The 13695-nt window shown below is 34.5% G+C and overlaps 1 protein-coding gene across 1 annotated transcript in view; it reads right to left on the minus strand.

Moving 5' to 3' along the window:
- The window catches only part of LOC131428638 (uncharacterized), a 74229-nt gene that overhangs the window by 23436 nt on the left and 37098 nt on the right, over positions 1 to 13695 (minus strand). The window contains exon 6 of the mRNA XM_058592684.1: positions 589 to 634. Coding sequence (XP_058448667.1) covers positions 589 to 634 — 46 coding nt within the window. The remainder of the gene's footprint in view (positions 1 to 588; positions 635 to 13695) is intronic.

The following is a 13695-nucleotide window of genomic DNA, read 5'->3' on the forward strand; positions in this document are numbered from 1 at the left end:
TGGGTTGGAAATTCCTGTAACCTTGATTTATTTTGTTTTATTAAGATCGTTTTTTCGAGGGTTGACAAACTGGTTAGAGATTGAAAAAAAGATTGTGTGTGATAATTTAGGAGCAGTGTATCTTCCTCAACATTGCTTGGAATATCAAAAAATATTTGATAATGTGAACAGTTGTTCAGTATTTGAAAAAAGGTACCGCTATTGCGATCATGATGACTTAGAAAGCTGTACTTTTGGGAAAATTATATTTGTTTGTTTCGTGATTTATACTAGTTGACGGTAGAGATTTCTTCTACAATGTTTGTGTAGGAATTAATAGCTGCCTGGTCGCGTACAAACTTGATAAGAAATATGATTACTTTTAGGCGATTTCTCAAGTTTCGGAATATGTGGTTTATACATAGTTTTCTGAATTTTTCGGTTTGCTAAAATAGCTGTTATTTCAGAGGATTCGCAAAATGATGCGAACTTACGTGTTTTTCTCCGTTATAAAATGATTTTGTGTCACGCGATTCTCTAACAAATCTACTATGCATACATCCTATACGACGCTATCGTATATGTGTTAGTGTGTTTCTGCAGAATTACTTTTTCGCATACATACTACTATATACTAGTTGAGTTGCGTTGAAAGCTAGAATATAAAAAGAACTAGAGTGTAACAGAGAGAACGATCATAGATTCTTTCTTTCGTTTCATTTGGTTGTGTTTGTGACGTGAATATATAATTGATTCCTATAAATACGTCGTAGCTAACTTTCTGTCCATCCAGTAGAAATTAAGCAGATAGGGCATTTTGAGCGCGTGAAAAAAAACCTGGAACGGTAAAAATCAAATTTGCACTAGTTTTCCCTTAACAAATTGACTGCTACAAAGTGTTTGAATCAATTTACGAACTTCACAAAATTCGAGGGTGTAAAATTCATTGAGATTCGTTGAAAAACAGCTGAGATATGACAGCTCGAAGTTACCGTTACAACTTTTTTTCAGGCTTGGTATTTGGAGTGTTAAAAATGTAGTTAATCCACGTGCTTTAAGAAATTTGTAGCATTCGAATCTTCCTGTACACGGAGCAATAAAAAAGGCTTTATGACTCGAGATATTTTCCAAGATTGGGTGCAAAACTGTTTCATTCCCGAGTTAGAACAATTTTGCTTAAATCGTAACATCGGATTCAAGGCTCTATTGTTTTTGGATAATTCCCCTTCTCATCCACCTGATGTTAATAATCCAAATGTAAAATTTTTATTCTTGCCTCCCAACACGACGTCTATTCTACAGCCTTTGGATCAGGGAATAATTCGAAATTTCTGTTAAAGAAAGCTACAGGCAAATTATACAGATTTCTGAAAAAGATAATCTGTCATTAATCGATTCGTGGAAAAAATTTGATCTCAAGAATTACTTTGATTGCATTCAATCAGCTTTAGTTCAAATTAAGTCATCAACGTTCAAAAATTGCTGAAAAAACTACTCCCATATGTGTTTTTGGAGCCTGGCACACAAATCGATGATATTGAGAACAAAAGAATAATTTCTGAAATTAAGGATTTCGATGAAAAGATGGGTGCTGAACATCTTTCTCTTGAGGAAATTGATGACATCATCGCTGATAAATTAATTACAGCAGAAGAAATTGTCGCTGATGTTGATCCAGACACAGATGATATAGACGATATTATTGTTCCACAGCCAAGCTCTGAAGAAATCAACTCAAAAATTTTGCTACTCAACGAATTGGAGAACTTTTGTTCCTTGGATAACAACATCGAATGACGAGAACAAATGCAACAGACAATCTAATACACAACTAAAGACCTTATTGATTTAATGGAAGAACGATCAGAGTTAACAAAACTAACCTAACTAACTGATATAACTTACTGTACGACAATTAATTTGAATAATATCTTCATTTTCGACTAATTTTGATATCATTATATAAATTCACAACAATTCCTAAAACTAACATTAGCCAATGATTTTAAATTGATTCATCCTTTCAAAGATCTGGGTAATACCGCAGAAACAGTTCGATTTTTTCTACGGTATGTATTTTTGATACGGTCTCAATAGAATGGTTTTGGATGCATCAAAATAATTCGTAAATTTCTTTCTTTTGCAAACGCTCAACAGTCGTATTCGACCAAATCGTTTCCCGACATGTTTTCAAACGAAATTCGAGTGTTATAAATTTATCGATTTTTACTTTTTATCAGTTTACCGAAATGTGTCTTAGTTCGTTTACGTTGCAGCTTTTGTTACAATCTCGAATTGGTTATCCGGACTTGTTACAAAAACTGAATTTAGAGATTTATTGCCTGATGAGGAGTGTGACTATGAAATTTTCGCTCCATTGGGCTTTTCCCTGTTCAATAAAAAAGGTAAAATTCAAGTAATGAATAAAATGAAACGAAATGAGCAATATATGTCATATTATATGTACTTAACGTTATATATAATTGTATAAATAATCAAAACATTAAGCATGAATTTCGAGTTTTCTCTCTATCAAGTTCCTCAGATTTCAGATGTCGATAGCTTATTCATCTTAATAGTCTAGTACCTTACTAACGCCTTCTCGAAAAAACAGTTTAAAATCTGTCTCTCCTTCACCAACTTATTCAAAAACTGATCGATAAGATCACTCTCATAAACAAGTATGATATTCAGTTACAAAAGATCACCTTGTAGATCAATTATTCAGTAGGTAAAAACACCTTCTCGAGGAAACCATCTTAATAAGTCAACATGATTTTGAGTTGCAGGAATTTCGAACCCTGAATTGCACACTAGAGTCATTAATGCGAGAAATTTCAATTACTGTTTACACCATTTGATTTGTTTTGACCTCCGGAGCATTCTTTCCGAAAACACCGACAATCTATATCATAATGTAGACCTCTACATTCTGAACATCTTTCTAGAACACTTAATCGCTCTCAATCTTTTAGTTTTCGAGCTAGAGCATAATTTTGATATCGAAATATTTACCATAGCAACACACTAATTCCATCTGATGGAGTGATTCCGAAATAATTATCACTTTTTGATAAACTTTGAGTATCTCGAAAAGTTACTTGAAAACTCCAGAATCTAAAATTTTCGAGTATTTCATGTTCAAACTATTTTTTTCTAATGTAACCATATGAATTATTTCATGCTCTTTTCAAAGCGTCCTTGGCGGAGCAGTTCTCAACTAATTGTCGGTCAAACTACACTAAATTGTTGGTCTAAGTATCTATAACAAGTTTGCAGAAGATTGTGTGGCTCTATCTGTCGACCGAAGTGAGATAACCGTTCACAGCCCCAATCAGTCGAAATCCCATATGCTCTGGGTCCCGTTTATCGCGGATTCGCTTTTCACGCCCCCGGTGTACCGCGTTATACGAGACCCCTCTGTATTTCTATTCGTCGCTAAAATGAAACATTTTTCCAACGAAGAATTGGTCGTAAATGTGATTGCTCTGGATGACGAAAATAATCAGCAGTATAAAAATAAAACACACAAACTTTGGCGAAAGAAAGGAGTTGAGAATATCAATAAACCGGAAGTCGTCATCTTGAAATTCAGAAGCACCTCAAATATCGTTATCCGACATCTACTGAACATCCTTTTCCTGCAAAAACTGATGATTTTCGTTCCATAATTATACAGTATATTAGACATATCCAATAATACATATCTAGAAAAAAAATTACATTGAAAATTAAAAATTACGTAAACTTTTAGTATGTCATAATTCGATTTACGAGCCCCCAATTATTGCTTAAATGGAGGTTAGAGTGTATATTTGGAGTTGTTTGATTCAGTGTACTGATTGGAAAATCTGACATATGTGTATAACAGAATTTGTAGTGTATTAGTAACCTTTTTTTTCTACCGCAATGATACTGATATGAGTTGTTGTTTAGAGCTCGTACCACGTGTTCGTTTTACTCGGAGTCAGAGTCGCCCGCGTGTAGGTTCAAAAACGAAAACGGTACTATTTGCTAAATTGGCAAATTGCAAGGTTTTTTGTTCACTTGACTTGCAAGGCGCATATACACAGTTGGCCTTGACAGAACGGTCTAAGAAATTCATGGTCTTTAATTCTTTCTAAGTGTCAAAGAGTTGACTCACAAAAAAAATGGGGATAACACCAGATCTCCAAGTTTCATCCATTTCTAAAACAAAACAATATAATATATATATATATATATATATATATATATATATATATATATATATATATATATATATATATATATATATATATATATATATATATATATATATATATATATATATATATATATATATAATACCGCGACCCCAGTGTATTGATATATAATATATTTGATACAGCACTGTGGCCCATGGCACCCGATTGTGCATTGTAAGATCTTTGATCATGAAGCAGTTTTTGCAACCTTCGAGTTGTAATGAAATCTATAAAATCATGTTGTCTGATGCTAAATTTCATTATTCTCTGAAAAATTTACATTGCTGTCGTAAAATTGAGGTGTTACTAGGCTCGAACCCAGGATTTTATTTCGGGAGAGGCCAGTTGACTTTAGCAGTTCCGGAAGCACAGAAAAAAGCGGTCAAAACATCGAAACCCAAGTAGCATGCTGAGTTGCAGTCCTGTATTTTTCTACTGATTGTGCAATTTATCAAGTTAGTTTATATCACTATTCCAGTAACTGTTGTGTTATTGAAAAAGCGCAATTTTTCTGTGTTGTGCAACTTATCTCTAGGTTGTTCCGTTGTTCCGAATATTTATTCACAATGATTGTGCAATTGATACAAAAATTCATGCGGCGATCCGATAACAAAGGCAGTTATAAACTCAGCGAAAAAAGCAATTCTCGATTAATTTTTCAAAAGGGCGTATAAGCAAGTGACAGTTTCTCTTTGTTTACTTTCTTTTCTATTAATTACCAAGCGGTTATAGATTGTAGCATTGATTGTTTGTGTTTTTGTAAATAAAAAATCGATAACCAACCAAATTTTCGAACGCCTTTGAATTAACGAGTTTTGATGATTGTACACCAATTGTCCCGGGTTGGCGGTTCAATGCATAGGGCGCTGGTCTTACAAACCAGTTGTCGTATGTTCGAGCCCCGATTTGGAAGGATTGGTAGTGTCAGTAGAATCGTAGCACTAGCCATGCAATGGTTCTGTACACTCTGAATCGGCTGCGAAGTCTGCTGAAACAGAAGGTCAAATTCCACTACAGGAATGTAATACCAAGGCTTTGCTTTACACCAATTTCCGTGAAAATAACAGCCTATAACTTTTAATGAAAATCATCGAAATAGTGTTTAAAATACGTATATTTTAACATTCTTAAAATTTTCAGACGATTTTGATCAAACTAATGTTTTATTGAACCTGAGAAATCTCGAAATGAATTTTTCCTGGATATTTTCCAATATGGCATCGATAGTAACAGTGAGTTGAATAGAAAATAATTCACGCAACGTAATGACTTATATTTTCTGAATAACAGGAAACATTTACATGTTAATATATCGAAAAGAAATGCTCACCGTTTTTTATCAGTTTGAATCTTCTAGTTGAATTAAACAATAATACAGTATAGTCATTCATCTTAGTGCGCCCAACTTTTGTAATACGCACTGTAGGTTTTATTTGGGTAAGCCCAAGTGCTGGAGTGACAAAAACAAGTTTCCCAAGCGGTAATATATAACTATGAGAGTAACTATGATGAACTTAGCTTTTCGTTCAATATCTTTAAAAAGTGATGTCAGGATTGCTCATTTTCGCGAAATGAAAACGGAATACAAATTATCTGATTAATTTTTGTTTTCATTGTGTATGTAATGCTGTATTTCTGCAACTTTTATGATAATATTCTTATGTCAGCAAGTTTTGTGTTCATTTCAAACAGATAAATTTTGCACTTTTTTTGCAAGTTTTAAGTTTTAAATCATTGTTTTTCTAATACTGAAGAAAACTGCACACACTGATCTAAAAATTCATGAGGCAGCCAAAACTAAGCGGACTCCTCAGAAAAATATTTTTTACAGCAAGGTTCTCAGTTCGGCTTATCATTTTTTGCTTTGCGGAGTGAATCATTTCGCTAATTTTTCTTCCATAAGAGATTTATAGCAAATTCGACGTATGTTGTGTCCGATATAATTAGGACAGCCGTTTGGAAAATTTTTATAAGTTGCACAATTGATATAATTACTCCCGTTTCACATGACGATGTGAATTTTTTTGCAGAACTTTTATAACAGCTAACAGATCGGCTGAAAAGTTCGTATTGTTTCTATAAGAGGGGGCTACTAGAATTAAATCCATACCATTTTCAGTTGTTACCAACCTTCAAAAGATACGTGTATAAATTTGACAGCTGTCTGATTATTAGTTTGTGAGATATTGCATTTTGAGTGAAGCTACTTTTGTTATTGTGAAAAAAATGGAAAGAAAAGGAATTTCGTGTGTTGATGAAACACTACTTTTTGATGAAAAAAAGTGCCGCCGATACCAAAAAATGGCTTGATGTGTGTTATCCAGACTCTGCACCGGGCGAAGCAACAATTCGTAAGTGGTTTGCAAAATTTCGTACTGGTCATATGAGCACCGAAGACGATGAACGCAGTGGACGTCCAAAAGAGGCTGTTACCGATGAAAACGTGAAAAAAATCCACAAAATGATTTTCAATGACCGTAAAGTGAAGTTGATCGAGATAGCTGACACCCTAAAGATATCAAAGGAACGTGTTGGAAATATTATTCACGAATATTTGGATATGAGAAAGCTTTGTGCAAAATGAGTGCCGCGTGAGCTCACAATCGATCAAAAACAACAACGAATTGATGATTCTGAGCAGTGTTTGGAGCTGTTATTTCGAAATAAAACCTATTTTTTCGTCGATATATAACAATGGACGAAACATGGCTCCATCACTTCACTCCGGAGTCCAATCGACAGTCAGCTGAGTGGACTGCACGCGATGAACCGAACCCAAAGCGTGAAAAGACTCAACAATCGGCCGGTAAGGTTATGGCGTCTGTATTTTGGGATTCGCATGGTATAATTTTCATCGACTACCTTGAAAAGGGAAAAACCATCAACAGTGTCAATTATATAGCGTTATGAGAGCGTTTGAAGGACGAAATTTCAAAAAACGGCCTCATTTGAAAAAGAAAAAAGTTTTGTTTCATCAAGACAATGCACCGTGTCACAAGTCGATGAAAACCATGCTGAAATTGAACGAATTGGGCTTCGAATTGCTCCCTCATCCACCGTATTCTCCAGATTTGGCCCCCAGTGACTTTTTCCTGTTCTCAGATCTCAAGAGAATGCTCGCTGGTAAAAAATTCAGAAGCAATGAAGAGGTAATCGCTGAAACTGAGGCCTATTTTGAGGCAAAGGACAAATCGTACTACAAAAATGGTATCGAAAAGTTGAAAGATCGCTATAATCGCTGTATCGCCTCTGATGGCAATTATGTTGAATAATAAAAACGAATTTTGGCAAAAAAAATGTGTGTTTCTATTGAACGATACGAACTTTTCAGCCGAACTGTTAGTGAAACATGGAACATGATGATTTGTTGCACAATTGTTTTAGATATACCTAAAGTTGTTCTACAATGACTTTTCGGTAGTATTGTGAAATTTAACAGTGATAAGTTGCACAACCAATTGTACATTGTATTATTTGTTCAACGCTCTATGTTTTTGTCAATGTAACACAATAAATTTTCCAGTTTTGCTTGAAAAACGCCTACATCAAAGGCTGAAACGTCGGACAGTAAACAACATTCGTTTGTATTATAAAACTGAGACAGCCGTTTTACAGTTTTGCACCAATTTATAAATATTTCAAAATCTTTCTGAACATATCTAACATAAATAACAATTCTCAAACAATTGTAGAACATCTTGAAATTTCAATTAGTTACATTTGCTACTTGAGAATGGAACTCACATTGATTTCTCAGATATCGCTTGGCCTATTTGGTGTTATTATTCCATACGATATTTAATTCAATCGACTGGACTTGTAGGTCCGTAAATACAGAGTGATGTGTGTTAGAAATTTCTCTACTTGGTTTAAAACTGTTTCATATTCAAGGTTTTATTAGCTGGTTATCATACAAACTTGGCTTTAACGGTTTGCCGGTTTAAGGTTCCGGAAATACAGAAATTTGAGTGCTCAAAATCTCAAACTATTATATACGTTTATGAGCTTGCGATCGAGAATGATACTCACGTTTTTAACAGACTGAACTTTTCCATCTTGAAGTGTCATTATTCAGCATTTAAATAAAATTGGTGACTGTGTCCGAGATTAATTTCTCGGAGACATGCCGGGTTCAGTCCATTGTCGGGTAAACATTCTTTTCTCTGGTGTATATCAATGAACCCAGCCTAACATGTATTCGAAGTGGGCTTGCGTTTGTCTTTTTAGTTTTAATATCCCTTTTTAAATCGCAGAATCTGGACGATCATCCAGTACAATTTTATGTATCAGGTGTACAACTTTGCTTCCGCCGTTTTTTTTTCCAAAATTAAAAGCTCTATTGCGAAAAAGTGCTTACAGATGTATTATTCAAAGTATTGTCCGTCGCCTGGCGACAACTTTCTCCCTTCTTTCCGGCAATTTTCGGATCCCGGCTCGAAAAAAAGGAGTCCTCTTTTGACGCTATCCATGAAGCAATCCATTTTTCCAACTCTTCGAAGGATTGAAAATGTTGATCTGCCAGGCCGTGTGCCACCGAACGGAATAGGTGGAAGTCAGAAGGGGCGACATCTAGGGAATACGGCGGGTGAGGCAAGATTTCCCATTTCAGCGTTTCCAGGTACCTTTTGACCACTTTTGCGACGTGAGGGAGAGCATTGTCGTGTTGGAGGATGACTTTGTCATGTCGCTCTTGATATTGTGGCCGCTTTTCTTTTAGCACGCGACTAAGGCGCATCAGTTGCGTTCGGTAGCGATCTCCAGTGATGGTTTCACCCGGTTTTCAGAACTCGTAGTAAATCACACCGAGCTGATCCCACCAAATACAAATCATAACCTTGGAGCCGTGAATATTCGGTTTTGCCTTCGACGAAGTAGCATGCCCGGGCTTTCCCCATGATTTTCTGCGTTTAGGATTACCGTATCGAACCCACTTTCGTCACCGGTCACGATTCGATGTAAAAACCGCTTACGATTATGTCTTTGAAGCAGTTGCTCACATACAAATAGACGGCGCTCGATGTCCCTCGGTTTCAACTCGTACGGCACCCAGTTTTCTTCTTTCTAAATCATGCCCAGGGCCTTTTTTTTATTTAAAAGATATTTTTATTCAGGCCTATTTGCGTACAAGCTTTACGTGGCCGAATTAGCCGATTTTTTAAATAAAGAATTTTTTGAAGTGGATCTCGTTGTCACTCTTTTTCTAGTAGGAGAAGAGCTTCCGTTTCCCTCCTGCGAGGGTTGAGGGGCACTTTTTTCGTGGCTCGTCTCGTCCTCCATTGCAGCATCGGTGGTTTTGTAGTTGGTTTCCGTCTTCTTTTCGTTTTCCTTGTTGTTCGCAGTCTTGAGCTCGTTGTTAGTTGCTTTAGATGCGCCTTGTTGTACATTGGTTGCAGTTGTTGGTTGGTTTGATGGTAAAACAGGAGTACTACGCTCACTAGTTTTCGTTGTTTAACGGTTGACCTTGTCTTTGGTTGAAGATATTCTTTTCGCAATTTCAGTTCAAGGTTTACCGTAGTGTGCAGGTTGTTCACAATATTGACATGTAACCAGCTGATTTTCATAGGTAATCATCGTTTTGCACGGATGTATCCCACTTTGACCACAAATGATGTAAGTTGGGATTGCCTTACGTAGTTGCATACGTACCACTCGCACGCCATTCCGGATACCGGGGAAAAAATTCCGCCATACTTCTCTTTCGATGGAAAGAACTTCACCGTTTTGCGACATGATTTCCCGAACGCACTGATCGCTGGTCTGCGGGGGAAGGTCATGCACTCGTACTTGTATGGCATTGTCCACCATGTGCACAGGAATTTTGTATTTAATGTTGTCACACTCAACGCTGTGCACCTCCGAACCGAAGCGAATGCAATTGCATCGCTTTCACGCAGTGCGGTAAAATTTCATTTTCAATCGAATAATATTAGATGAAAATGAAATTTATGGCCGCTGACCGTCAGCATATCCCTACTAATTCACTTGACTTTTGCTGCCATTTTCAAGTGAAGCTCCCGGAATTCACCGTCAGTTGAATAATCGTACCTAGTCATTTGACGTTTTCCTTGCTCAGTTTCGAGTGCCAAGTAGTGTAGCTCCTTCATTGCCTTCGCTCTTGGTAGTACGCAAGTTCAAACGAATAGAATTATAAATGGATTAAAGTACTAAAAATGAAAACTGAAGGAGGAAACAATTAATTTATGTGTATTCTGTGATTGATATTTCAGCTATCTGGTTTGTCTTTCATCTATTATCTTGAACCAATTCGAATGTTTTCATGAACCTCATTTGAAGGCTCGAAATTCAAAGCGATGACCTATATATTTTTATACATCATTCGATTGCTAGTGATACCAGCTACAATTTTCGCTCAATTACCATTCCTACACAATCAGAAGAAAACATTGAGAAATCGATGAATTTATAAATATAAATGAATTTTTCATTTTTTTTCACATGTTTGTATATAACTCGAAAATTAAAGCGATGACATGTACATTTTTTTGATTTAGAATATTGGAATCATTACCAGAAACAATGTATTGATGATCAAAATTATATATCCGTTCAAAGAATCTCAAGAAATTTGATACAAATACAGAGAATTTCTATTATTGGGAAAATTTTGCCAAAAAAAAAAACAAATCAAAACTTTGAAATTTTATGACATATATTTTTTTATTATTTTAGTTGGAAAATTAATATAAACAAAATTTACATAAAAAAACTGAAACTTGGATTTCACTGAAAATTTTAAAATTTTTGGTAAATAACCTAAAACTCTTTAAATATTTTTGTATTGGACAAACAATCTAAACAATTTTTATGCACAACACAAACGCATTTGATAACTACTAAAATTCTGGTTTTGTTGTAGGTTTGCCGTAGAATCTCAAAAAATAGATAAAAGATCGGAAATTTTAAAATTTCCGAGTTAAATTGCATTGCACAGTGGTCCGGATCCACAATATAGGGGGCTTTGTGGCTTAACCTTATACTTTAGAGCTATTATATTTTTCTCTTTTCGTACAGGTATCTTTGAACATCTTTTAGAGTTTGTTAAAACCAATTTTTTAATGACTGGCGTGTTCAGGTAGCGTTTTCTGAACCGAAGTTATGAGCGAAACTAGTTCAAAAACAGTTTATTTTTAAACTGCTATATCTAACATTGAGGAAAACGAAAAAAATCCGTTTCTTGTATTTGACAAAAAACATTTTCGAGCATGTTTATAAAAAAAGGCGGAGGAGATATTTTTAAAAAATTTTTTTTTAATTATGTTCATACATTGGATTTTTTCATTGAAAAATATTCGTATCAGTCATTTATTAGCTATATAAGGTATTTTTGTCTTCTAAAGTGTCAAATTAATTCAAGTGCATATTTGGGAAGAAATCGTTCTGCATTCTTCGGGGAATGCAGAATGGTGTCGCTTTTGTAAAATCTCTAACGCCCCTCGGTGGTTGGAGGTTTTATCAACCGTGCATTTTGGCACCTGCAGATCGTTCAGCATCCTTTCCGGGATGCAGGACGACTTATTTCTTTATGTTTTGTGCTGTTTTCCCACCTCACCCAATTCTCAATTCCCTCCCATGTTCCTTTTATCCTTCCCCTCCCATCAGGAAGTTGATGAGAAGCTACGCAAGACACGAATCTCCAAATAAATAGGGGAACATGCCACTTGTGCCAATTAGTTCTGATAACATAGGTGCAGGGTTTCATTCAGTAAAAAGCATTCAAACGAAGAGGTTGTTTTTCGAGACGAAGACAACTGTAAGCTGCGAATAAATTGGTTGGTAGGTGCTAATCGCAAAGGCTGCTGCAAAGCCAATATTCGGAGCGATTCCAGTTTCATAAGTGCATGAAATAGTGGAACTCACTTCACTGAGAAAGATGGCCTAACCGATTTGAGAACTGTTTCAATTTGTAGGTTAAACTAGTTCATGCACTAGCTTTCATGTTTTTCAAAAATCAAACAAAACTGTTTGAAGAATACATTTTTATATGAGAATAAGAGAGATATGAGAAAGGCATCATTACACAACTAGGTGGATAAAAACAATTTTTACTTAATTTCGTATGATTTTTGTGCTAAATTCAGAATTCTACTTTTTCTAAATTGTTTACTAATAGAAAATTCAAATAATTTTCGAATTCTATACATTCTGAAATAATTCTAAGTTTGTGATATTTAAATTCTAATATTCTATCGATTATAATTGATGTCGTTTAGGATAGCGGAAAATTTAAGATATATTTTTTTGTTCTCAATTGCTAGTAAAACAAAAATCAAGCAATTTTTTTTTAAATTTTAGTTGGTCTCTTTGGCCATGGGTTAGTATATGGAATTCGTATAAATCTACGTTCTATTTCTTTTTGTACAAAGCCATTGAAATAATTTAAAATTTTCGTGTTGTCACAAAATTTATTTTATTAATAGAAACAAATTCTACGTCTCTTTGAAACAGATGAAATCAAAACGGATTCCAATATTTTCACTTTGTTTGCAGAAACGTTATACGCAATATATATCAGAAATTTTGAAATTTCCGATCTTCTACCGATTTTCTGAGATTTTACGAAAAACCTAAAACAAAAAAAACCTAATTTTAGTAGTTAACTATTCCGTTTGGGTTGTGCATAAAAATTGTTTAGATCTTTTGTCCAATACAAAAACATTATTCTTTTTAGAGTTTAGGTATATTTACCAAAATTTTTAAGATTTTCAGTGAAATCCAAGTTTCAGTTTTTTTGTAAATTTTGTTCATAATAAATTTCCAACTAAAATAATAAAAAAATATATGTCATAAAATTTCAAAGTTTTGATTTGTTGTTTTTTTGGCAAAATTTTCCCAATAATAGAAATTCTCTGTATTTGTATCAAATTTCTTGAGATTCTTTGAACGGATATATAATTTTGATCATCAATACATTGTTTCTGGTAATGATTCCAATATTCTAAATCAAAAAAATGTACATGTCATCGCTTTAATTTTTGAGTTATATACAAACATGTGAAAAAAATTGAAAAATTCATATAAATTTATAAATTCATCGATTGTTTAATGTTTTCTTTTGATTGTGCAGGAAAGGTAGTTGAGCGAAAATTGTAGCTGGTATCACTAGCAATCGAATGATGTATAAAAATATATAGGTCATCGCTTTAAATTTCGAGATATTTACGATCATAGTAAAAAGTCTCATCTTTTTTTAGGTCATCTATCTACAGTTTTCATTATAACTTTGGGTAGACAACCCTATTTTTAGTTTTTTTCAGTGCATTGTATTTGTGGAAGTAGTACCTTTCCAATGGTGAACAAATTTTGAAGATCGGTTGACTAACAACAAAGTTATGACTCGGTAAAGTTGAAGTATTCAATATTTTCTATGCGACGTTTTTGCCAAAGGAAAGAAAATTGGAAAGCAGATAGGGCATATTGGGCGCGTGAAAAAAACTTGGAACGGGAAAAATCAAATTTTCATTGGTTTTCC

This window comes from Malaya genurostris, chromosome 2, assembly GCF_030247185.1.
Source record: "Malaya genurostris strain Urasoe2022 chromosome 2, Malgen_1.1, whole genome shotgun sequence".
NCBI lineage: Eukaryota > Metazoa > Arthropoda > Insecta > Diptera > Culicidae > Malaya > Malaya genurostris.